Source organism: Ictalurus punctatus, chromosome 11 (assembly GCF_001660625.3).
Source record: "Ictalurus punctatus breed USDA103 chromosome 11, Coco_2.0, whole genome shotgun sequence".
Lineage (NCBI taxonomy): Eukaryota > Metazoa > Chordata > Actinopteri > Siluriformes > Ictaluridae > Ictalurus > Ictalurus punctatus.
Genome location: NC_030426.2, coordinates 9,524,919 through 9,536,198, shown reverse-complemented (window position 1 = coordinate 9,536,198; position 11,280 = coordinate 9,524,919). Strand labels below are relative to the sequence as shown.

Sequence of the window (11,280 nt, the reverse complement as noted above, 5' to 3'; positions counted from 1 at the left end):
CGGTGGCTATGACCCGGATGGCTGGACTACAGTGGGCATTGTGGTGATGGTGGTTGTGTGTTGTGTGGTGGGCACATCGCTGGTTTGGGTGATAGTCATCTACCACATGAGACGCAAGAGCGAGGACTACAGCATCACGAACACAGGTAGGTGGCTAACTGAGACGTGACCGATGTTATATTGTTTTGGACAGCAGATCGCAATTTTTTTTCCCCAAGGGAGCTATTACAAGTTTTTTGAATCTTTGATGCCACAGTAGCTGTAAAATTGTAAAAAGTTATTTAGTAATATTGTTTGTCTTGAAGACAAAGCCTTACTTACTGCAATATTTCTGTAATGCTACACACACCTTCACATGCTTTCTCACACACACAGCTGGAAAAGTTTAGATGTACACTGGTCAGCCATAACATTAAAGCTAGCCTTTGCTCCCCACGTTAGCACCCAGGACCATGTCGCCTGTTCACCAGTTGTCTAAAGATTTCCTGTTTGCTACCAAGTGAACTAGCACTACACTAACCGCTGTCTAAACACGAAAATCAAGGTTTGTACAAGGTGCTTGAATTTGGCTTTTTGAAACTTAAGTACTGGCAAACCTTGAAAATCACCATTTTTAAGCCATTTTATATCTAATGGTGTCTAAAAAGTGCTTCAATTGTAAAAAGTCATGAAATTGTTAAATAACTTTAAAGTGTTTGTATTTGTGTTCTATCAAAAATAATCCTTTCACTTAAAATATGACTCCCTGCTGCAGCCCCTCACCCTCCTCCCGCTATTCACGCACTCATTTTGACAGAAACAGCTCCCATCCACATTTCAGACCACTTTAAGTGACTTTTTTTTTTTTCCACCTGAAAAAAGCACCTAGCGACAAATCTAGCGACTTTTTGGGCAAAACTTTTCTACTTTCCCTACAAGAGAGTGGCCAGTACTGCCCCTCGAGCACGAGGTCCTGCTTTCCCACCGCAGGTACACCACTCTCTGTGGCTACTCTGTTCAGTGGGTGGCAGAGAGAGGAGCAGCACATTTCATTCACTTCTAATTCCATCTCTGAGTGATCCTTTTAACTGTAACCGAAAGCACAGCACAGCCATTGTCTTTACCTTGTGTATGGTGGTTTTGTCATGGTTATAAAAATCAGGATTTTAGCATTGCAGAGCAGCAGCTTGGAAGTGACTGCTGGTTAACATGTCTCTTAATGGTCCACGTTTTAGACACTATTTCATGGCCCTTCCGTTGTCCAACAGTTTGACACTATTTCTTGTATAGTCATTGGAAACAAAAAAAAAATGGTGCTTGAAAAGTCCTTCAAAGTCCTGGAATTTCATTGACACGTTTGTACGAATTGGCCCTGTTTGATAGTGAGTTCATTTCCAAATTTATTTATTCCAAATGGTGTGTTCATTCTTAGTTCTCAGAGGACAGTTTCCTTTTGCATGATTTCATTGCTCTAGGGAACAATAGATGAAATATGTGGCACATTGAATTAGTTGCCTGCCAATTGTATGATTGTTCTTGAGTTCTGCCAACAGCCAGTTATTCATCCTCATTAATAAAGTATTTAGAGGAGAATCTGGTTTGTCCGTTTCCATTTATATCTAGGTGTTTTTGTACATTTTGGTTCTTTTTGTAGAGGGAACACTCTTCAAGAGTTACCATTTAGGAGATTCTATAGACGACCCAGTCATCTAGCCATCACAATTTGGCCCTTTTGCCCATTTTTCCTGCTTCCAACACATCAACTTGGAGAACTGACTGTTCACTTGCTGCCTGGTATATCCCACCCCTTGATAAGTGCCATTGTACTGAGATAATCAATGTTATTCACTTCACCTGTGAGTGGTTTTAATGTTCTGGCTGATTGGTGTTTAGTGTGTGTAAATAAAAAGAGGGCAAAAAATAAGGGTGTTGTTTTCACCATTACACCGTTAACTCAGAAACAATCCTGTTTTAAAAAGAGTTAATTTTCTATACCCTTTAGGAAAGTAAATTTTTATAATTTAGCTTGATTTAAAAGGATCAAAACCGTGACAGCCGTAATTGAAACTATGCATAAAGTGCTAAGCGTTGAGTGTAAAGGGATAAGGCCATGAAGCTTGAGGGATGGAGCAGCTGGGTCTGTGTTAATTCAGAGTAGTAGTAATAATGTTGGATTGGGTTTTAGAGGAAACTCAAAATGAGAAGATTAACTCGGGCAAAAGACCAGCCTTCAAAGCTTTAAAAAGTTATTAAAAACCTAAAAGTGATTACAGAAAATATCTGTGTAATAATCCCAGAAGTTCATTTAGCAGCAAAGTTAAAATCAACTTGAAAATACTTTAACTTGGCAATGTTTTACTTCTTTAAAAATCTTCCTGTTTTATGCTTGAATTGCGGAGCCAGTCTCAAAAGTGAACCCGTTCTCTTCTGGGTAACACCCGATAATGAGATTGTAAATAATTACAGAATTACGTGTTTTGAAGGAATTCAGAATATTTGATATGATCTTGCTGTAAATTGGAGCCCTGGGGTATTCATGCGGCAGTTTATTATATAGCAGTGGCTCGAAGAAGCTCCATGTCTATGGTATTGAAGTATTATTTATTTTACTGATACACAAAATTGAACTGTTGGATTATTCTGGTGAAATTAGTTAGAAAGAAATATGGTAGTCCTCAGATATCATTTCAGACCATGTTTATATGTCCTTATCTGTGCCAAATCTGCTCGCCATAGCGAGTAGGTCCTGTTGTGTTCTAATGGACCCAAACTGCGTCTAATCTAGACATCAAGTCACATGGTCTTGTGTATTATCAAGATGAATATTGAAGTCTCCTGATGATCGTTGATTTTTCAACTGAAATCAAATTTTCGAGGAAATGTGCACAATTCCCGAAGGAATTCCAGACTGCACCCTGGTGACCTGTAAATACTAATTAGTGAGAACATCGAAGTGATGCTTTCTCCTCGGTTACTTAGACACGTTAGTGGGTTGTGTGTGTAGTGGTAGTCCTTGAGGGCTAGCCTCATTTAAGCTACATACTCATTGTCTCAGTCTCTGTTCAACAAAGTACATGAAATCCATGTCCAGTTAGTTTCACTTAAGTGCTTTAGATGAAAGGGATCTTATATTTAGCAGTCCTGACTTCAGACTGCACATAAATACACAATTGATTGATTGTTCTTTCGCTTTTGGGCAGCTATCCAAATGTTTCTTCTACTGTTCACAGACAAACATAACTGGTGAACTTGTCTGTTTCAGATGAGATGAACCTGCCAGCAGACATCCCCAGTTACCTGTCATCCCAGGGCACGTTGTCTGAGCCTCAGGAAGGCTACAGCAACTCTGAGGCAGGCAGTCATCAGCAGCTCATGCCGTCCCTGACTAATGGCTATGCTCATAAAGGAACTGATGGTAAGGTGTCAGGACTCGCTACATTTATTGATGTGTATCATGTATTCTTGTGTACAGATGTATTAGCAAAAGTGACATTACTCATGTAAGTATTACAGTGCATACCTTTTGACACAGGGCATTTTCTACAGTTTTGAAAGTTATTGTATTCCCTGGACTATAAATCACGTATTTCCCTCTGTGGTGATTAAAAACGGAATAATAGCAAGCAGTTCGTTCGTCCACTTTATTAGGACCACTGGCACATTCATGGAGTTATCCAATCAGCCAATCATGTGGCAGCAGAACGATGCATAAAATCAGTATAGCGATGCATTTAGATCCTCATTTTGTTTAACATGAACTGGATATATTTGTGAAATTCTGTTTCACCATAGGTGTGTGTTACGGTGATGTGGGAGGCGAGATGGACCCAGAGACCAGTGGGATGCTGGGTAATCGTGTTGGGTCCCTGTTTGCTGGGCGCAGCAGCTTCCATCCGGGAGAGCCAAGGGACAGTCTGGTGCATATGTCCAATGGTCTGTGTGCATGTGGGTTCATACAGATATTTAATAACATGTTTAATGATCATTTTGACTTCTACATCTATCTAGCAGCATTGTTCAATAAATATTCTCACATAGAGGAAAGCTTTTCATAGTTTCATTTGTTGGATTTTTCTTTGCTTTGGGATCTGAAAAGGCATGACTTGATGCACGGATCAGATGTTAACACTGTGATGTCTTGTCCTGATCTGTCAGGTGGTAGCGCCCCATTGGTCATCTGCTCAGACTGTTATGACAACGCCAACATCTACTCTCGCACAAGGGACTACTGCCACTACTCATATCTGAGTGAAGAAGATGCTTTGGACGCCCAGCTGCCCAGAGACACAAGAAGAGAGGGGCAGCATGAGGATGCAGCGCTGCACGACCTGATCACCCGAGACTCTCAGGAGCCCCAGCACAACGCCTTACACCACTACCGTTGCAAAGGTCAGAGCACACACACTCACACGGATGAAGAGCATGTATTAGAGTAGTGACTGGGGGTAAAAAAAAAAAAAAAAAAAAAAAAAGTATGCATTTAGATTTTTTTTTTTTTTTTTCGGTATAAAACCCATGCTGCTTTAAAACACACAATTTTCATCCCTCATGAAAAACATTAAGCCTAATTTATTTCTCCTAGGGCTGTCTGACCAAATGTTACTACATTTTTATGGTACTTCTGTCTTCATAATATTTACATCTTTGAAGGCAAGAACTCAATATTTAAATGTTTAGGATGCCATGTTATGATATATTTTAATTTAACCCAAGTCGATTGAAACATTTCTTTTGATTTTTGTCCAAGTGACGCCTTTTTTGGAATTATTTTGTCAAACATTTCTTAATAATCCCATTAAATCAATTCCATATCCATTAGGGATGTCAATTTACACACGCGTTCCCATGATCGATTGTCATTTCAATGAACGATCGATTAATCATTAACCTCAATACCGCGAGATGCGTCTACTGCAGTGCAATATAGCCACCGGCATGACTAGGTGTGAGAATCCCACTCAAAACACTGGCTTCCTCACCCAAATGAAAGGGTTTTTTTAAAAAAAAATTTTTTACTTTAAATAATAGGCTAGTAGGACTGTAAAATGAATTGATGTGATTATGATCATTTGATAAAATGACATTTAATAATGTATAGCGACTATAATTTACAATGTGCTACTACGACAGAGTGTGTGTGAGCCTATTCATGTTTAGTGCATCCATGTGTTTTTTTTATTATTATAAGTGTGGTGTTTTCTTCCCAGATGTGCATAGGATATTGTGTATATTGCGTAAGATTTGGAGAATACGCAAAAACCTACTTTTACTCATGAATGTCCATAACATGTTACAGGCCTACACCATTTAGTTATTACTTCAGCAGTCCTGCTTGAAGCTGAGACTTACAAACTTCACATGGAGAACATATCATTATTTGTATGTTACATGTTCAGGAGCTAAACGTACCTGTTTGACGATATGCTAATTCATTTCGGAATCCATTCTTGATTGATCAACTCTCGAAACCCATGTTGCCTACCAGTGCATCACCTTCAATGACTCCGATAGACAACATGTCATTTGCAGTCATTTTACAGCCGTTCAGTTATTCCTTCTGCCTTTTGACCTCCAGTCAGTTTTTTTCCCCTGGCTAAAACGGAGGTTCTTGTTGGTTGTGTAGTTTCATATCCTGTGACGGAGTCTGCTTGATGCACCTTTTCAAGTAGTATACCATGGTGCTTGTTGTTGTATTGTATTTTAAAACACAATCACAATGTTTGCAATGAACATTATTGCCATTTAACCTAAAATGATCCCAAACGTAACTACGGCACGCTTGCTTGGTTTTTCCTAGCATGTCTGCTGCACGTGTTTTGCGCATGAGCCAGCATGCTCCTCAAAACTACACACTCTAATGATGACCTTGCTTAATCAACCATCGATAAGTTTTATCGATTAAATTATTAACGACAATCAGTCGATCTCCGATTAATCATTAGCATCCCTGTTATCAATGGTATAAATTTTTAATTCAGTGTAAGGAATGAACAAAGAATATACTAAAAGTGATAACTATACCAATTTCCAACATGTAGTTTTTCTTTGGTTAAGATTAAATGGACTTGGAACCTGTAGTGTGCTAAGTAGGATCTACGGTGCCATTATTCTTTACCTTATATACAGAATAGTACTTAATCAGGGAATCACTGTAGATCATTCCATTGTTAAACTAAATGTAAATGCATTGTCCAGCCATGGCTCTGAGCCAAGGGAGCAAAATTGGTCGTGCTTTCTGGGTAGGATGGATGGCATACTCTCCCTTGTCAAACACAGCAACACTAGCAAATCATGGGTGTCTGGGAGCTCATGTATGTGGAAGAGGGCAGATTTTCTCCATTTTACTCAGTGTTTTACACTACCCCATGACCGCATGAGCAACAGTTAGAAAAGAAGCCATTGACTGGCTTCATGTGTCTTGGAGGAAGCGTGTGTTAGCCTTTACTCTCTCTAATTGGCAGCTGTCATATAATAGGGAAGAGTTGGAGGGTGGGTGGGATTTGGCAGGTGACCACATTGGGGAGGGGAAAAAAAGGGGTTGGTGAAATGGAGGAAAAAAGCACAGTGCTACTAGTTCATCTGTGCATAAATTGCAGTTTGCATATCCACTTGCTGCTCATTCTGCTTTCTCACGGTCTGTTTCTCTCTTTGCAGATGTTCCAAGCAGATCGTTTTGGAGTGGCGTAGACCCTCATTCCTCTGAGTTGTCCACGGGTTCAGTGACTGTCCACAAGCCACCAACAGGTCCCTCTAATGGGAACGACCATGAGGAAAGAACAGGAGGGCTAGAGGAAGCCTCGTACAGGACTAACCCTCAGGATCAGAACCCTCCGAACACATAGAGCCCAACCAACACCCGGTGTTTACGCCCTGCTCAGCGTGACCTACAATCCCACTACCTCTTCCAAGTAAACTCACACTCTGTCAAAAAAAAAAAAAAAGAAACCCAAACTTCACTCTCTTGTGTTTACAATCCGTACCGTTCCCTCATTGGATCCTTGTGTGTTTCTTGTGAATAACCCTTTCTAGGACACAGTGATGATGATCTTCCCACTGATTCCATACAAACGGATCCTCTGGTTTAAGTTGAGACTCTGAATGTAATGTTTCTTGTAGAGAGTCTTGCTCACTCTGCCTTTTGTCTTAAGGATTGTTTTGCCCTTTTCCCCCCTCTACTGCGGGGAACATGAACTCCCATGTTTATGCCAAAGCATCGAGCCAGCCCTCTTTTATGCTGCCCAGGCTTTGAAAAAGTGGTCATGATTGTCCTTGTAGGAATCCTTGTATGATTCAGTGTGTGTACTGTTGAATACATGTAGGAGGACATCACTCAGGCAGTTGAATGCTGTCATGGAGACAAACTCTGCATTACTGTTTCCTGTTGGTCACATCGAGCAGGTGAAGCTGGCATGTAGGAATATTTTTCCTTTCTTAGAGTGGAATGTGGTAAGATGAAGTTACTCTTTGTCAGATAATGTTTTTTTTGTGCGTGTGTTGTTTTGTTGTCGACCCCACAAAGCCAGACATGTACTCCATTCCTTCTTTGTTTTTACAAAAGGCACTATATCTGACAGAAGATGTAGAACACTTGCAACGTTGACAATCGAGCTACAGCAGTCTTGCAGGGTCCTCCATATGCGTAGAGTCAACGGCCACCTTTATTTTTCCTTCCCTCAAATACAGTGCATTCCTGTATTTATTTAATTTTTTATTCTTATGCAGGCCTCTAGCTGTTGCACTCGCTTTGAAGCCATTTCTCTTCACTATGTACAATCTGAAAGACTCACAAAGAAGAGCCACTGTGCTGTTAAATATATGTACGAGTACTGTATCCACAGTACCTTTTAATTTCCATCTTCCTCCCATGCATTTTAAAGCCTTAAGGGCATTAAATGTATGTATCAGACCCGGTTTAGTGCTCTGTCTAATTCTTAAATTCATTTGTACAATCGGCCTTGGGCTGATTATCAGATTGCATATATCTGTAACACAGACTTCATCAGTTTTTAACAGTGTGATTACTGTTCAAAGTGGACACTCTGTAGCACCACTAACACGCCCAAGTTAGTGACCGCATCAGATACGTCCGGATCGGTGACGACGTCAGTATTAATATCGTTCTCACCATGGTGACCGTAGAAATGAAAGGTCTCTTGATTTGCATTTCAAGTAAAAAGACACATTTAACAAGTTCTCGCTCTAGCCAAGTTAACTCATCCAGTTATTGATTTTTTGTTTGGACTGATATTCCTCACGTTGCTGAATTGCCTTTGTTTCAGATTTTGGTGTCTAATAGCTACTTCTATAAATGGACAGTCCTGTAATGGGGGACGCTTCTTCTTTATTCAGCTTACAGCGATATTCCACCATGAAATAAGCTGTATGCTTGGGCCATAAACAGAACGATTCCCCTCCCTAACAGTAGATTTTGTTCTGATCGTTAGCACTTTGTCTGTAGTACCTAGACTGATGTTCATTGCAGTACATGTCCCATTCTTTCTTTTTACCTGGGATTTTTCCAATTTCACCCACACTTGGTACAATCCTATAAATGCTGCACATCCCATAGGAGGATAATTTGTTCCAAAGAGTGAGTGTGTGTGTGTATGTGACTGAGTGTGAGAGAGTGAAAGCAAGAAAGACTGAGACGAAACTGAGGTACTCTAACATGTAATTGTAAAATGTGTGTATTGTGAAGTGCACTGCAGCATTGCGTCACTACAGCCAGATACAGTACGTATCACGTAATGTGTTATGTTATATTTATTTGACGTGAATATGCCGTTGCTCAGTTGTTTGCTCATAAGTGTCTTCTGGTGCCACATTTTCCACATAGTTCGAAATGTTTTTTTTTTATTTTTAATTTCAGGATATAATCTCAATATAATGAACATGTGTTGATGTATTGCATTTGTTTCAGCTTGCTGTCCTGATTTCCAGCTGTTTTATGATTTGCACATGATCCTTCATTCCACTTTACAAATCCTAGAGCAGAGCCATGATGTTTATGCAGTTCTATGAATAGTAGCAGAGGGTGTGTACTGCCAGAGGTTTATTATGAAGTTTTCCAGGAATTAAAAGCCGTTAAGATCGGGGATTAGTAGCTGTAGAGAATATCACTGCAATTACTTGCACACATTTGCTGTAAGAAATGTAAAGCAACGTAAATTCACTGTCCTATACGAAAGACGTTTGATGGTACAGTTATAATGGCTTTTACCGAGCAATTAAAAACTTCTCAACAGAAGTTTCTCTCTGGTCTGAAAGTTCGAGTTGAAGGGCACAAATTTAAGCAAAAAAAGTTTGAATTTGGTTCACAATTACACATCTGCCAATATGTCTTTCTGAATTTAAACCAAAGTTCAGCATTAATACTCTGACACTATTCCAGTGCTGCTTTAATGTACTTTGCTTGTATATTTTTTTTCAATATTGTACCTGTACATTCTGTAAAGCATGTATAAAGAACTTTTTTGTTTTGATGTTGCATATTACACAATAAAATGCAAATTCTGACATGCGCTCTGAAGCTTCATGTTCTTACTGCAAAGTGTTAATGACGTTCTTTTTGCATGCTACAGAAATGCGGCTGCTTGGTTAGCAAGGTAGCACTTCTGTAGTAGCATGACTGAATCAGGTCAAAACAGCGGAACCAAAAGTAAAGTTCTGGTTGGCTTAAAGTTTAGACACATTTACATCCCATTAAACACTCGACCTGACAGTTTTCATTCCGGGCTTATGGATGAAGTGCTGTGCAGGAAATTCTGGTGATGGGATCAAAGCTACTACCTCATACCTCATCAATAATGCATGCATACACTGAGTTCACTGTGGTTTTTATTACCCTCATCAACCAACAACATACTGCACCCTTCCTATATAACCAAGGGGGTGATTTATGCAAACTAACCCTGCACTACATGAAATCTCCAACCATGTGAAATCAATTTAATACTCCCAAATGATTGACGCTATAAATATGTGATGACGGATTTGCTTGTTCTTGATTCTCCAGCATTCAGACTTTCTATTCAACCACTTTTTTAATTTTATTTTTTATAATATGTGAAATGCACACTGCTCTGGATGACTCAGGTGGCTGTTTGAGTGAGAACGCAGACAAATTTATGCACTTGGGTTTGAGAGGAAAGGGGAAGGTCTTAAATTCAGCTTGTCTTTACATGTCTTTAATTAAGCAGAAGATTAAGCTAATTTACAGAGCGCCAAATGAAATCAGCAGAGGTTTGTCTGGGTGCCAGTGAAGTGCCTCATTAAGTCACTGCAAACTGAAGGATCAGGAGGTTTGTTTTGAAAAAAGTAGTGTTACCACAGTGGACCACAAGGTAGTGCTCTGGAGAGAGTTATTTATCTGGGCTCAATTATAGACAGGGTTTATGATGCTCAATCAAACACTTTTGGCATTCGGTACGGGATTTGATTTGATATATATATTTCTCTCAACATGTAGGCAATTTTGTGTGTCTTAAACATTAAATTCAGTTAAAAGTTTTCTTAACGTTCTATTTGTGAATATGAAGTTATACTTTGTCTTTCTTTTAAAAAAGTAATAGTATGTCAAAATAGTACACAGCCTATGGTAATCTATGGTGCTGTACTATATTTGCGTATTTAGTATGGTAGTACACTCTTCCTTGTCGCTGAGTTGGTGCCATCGGAGGTGCATCTTTTGTACCAGGTATCTTTGACCTGGAAATGTGAATAGTATACATTTTTTAAAAAATAATTAAAGGTACATAATTTGAACTTAACAATAATTTTGGCTTGCTGCATCAAGTCAATGCTTCATCAAGAGAGGAGGACGAAATGCAATAATTGGTCATATGATCCACTGGCAGCAACACCACATTTTAGCAAAAATTCTATATGTTTTAGTCAATCTAAATGATGTTTTTCATCAAGATAAAAATTTGATCCAGGTTTATTGATAAGTCAAGATGTATATCTCTCTTTGTTCTACTGAACTTCAAAGAAGTAGAAAGCAGAGGTAATACTCCCAGTGGATGATGGTGTGAATGAGTTGGCATTTAGTGATGAGCAACACTACATGAAGAAAGTAAGAGTGAGGAGTGAGGATAATGACAAGTGTGTATCAAATCTACATGAGATAAAGTAAGGAGGATGATGATGATGATGGAGAACGAGGAGGTAGAGTGGAAGGCATGATTACAATAGGATGATTACACAATGCATTTGTAATAAATTTCACTTGTGCATTGTTCCCTATGCATGTATACATTGTTGGCATTGCAGATTAATGTTTTAAACATTTGTTTTATTTTT

At 39.2% G+C, this 11,280-nt stretch overlaps 1 protein-coding gene across 2 annotated transcripts in view; it reads left to right on the top strand.

Annotated features, from left to right (window-relative positions):
• lrig2 (leucine-rich repeats and immunoglobulin-like domains 2) overlaps positions 1-9,495 on the top strand; it is a 24,635-nt gene extending 15,140 nt beyond the window's left edge. The window contains exons 14-18 of one of the 2 annotated variants that reach the window (XM_017479677.2): positions 1-146; positions 3,242-3,394; positions 3,772-3,912; positions 4,135-4,368; positions 6,634-9,495. The exon at positions 1-146 is cut by the window's left edge and continues 298 nt beyond it. In XM_017479677.2, coding sequence (XP_017335166.1) covers positions 1-146; positions 3,242-3,394; positions 3,772-3,912; positions 4,135-4,368; positions 6,634-6,821 — 862 coding nt within the window. In that variant the 3' untranslated portion in view covers positions 6,822-9,495. Of the gene's footprint in view, positions 147-3,241; positions 3,395-3,771; positions 3,925-4,134; positions 4,369-6,633 lie in introns of both variants that reach the window. The other variant, XM_017479676.2, reaches the window with a different exon arrangement.
• Positions 9,496-11,280: the final 1,785 nt, after the last annotated feature.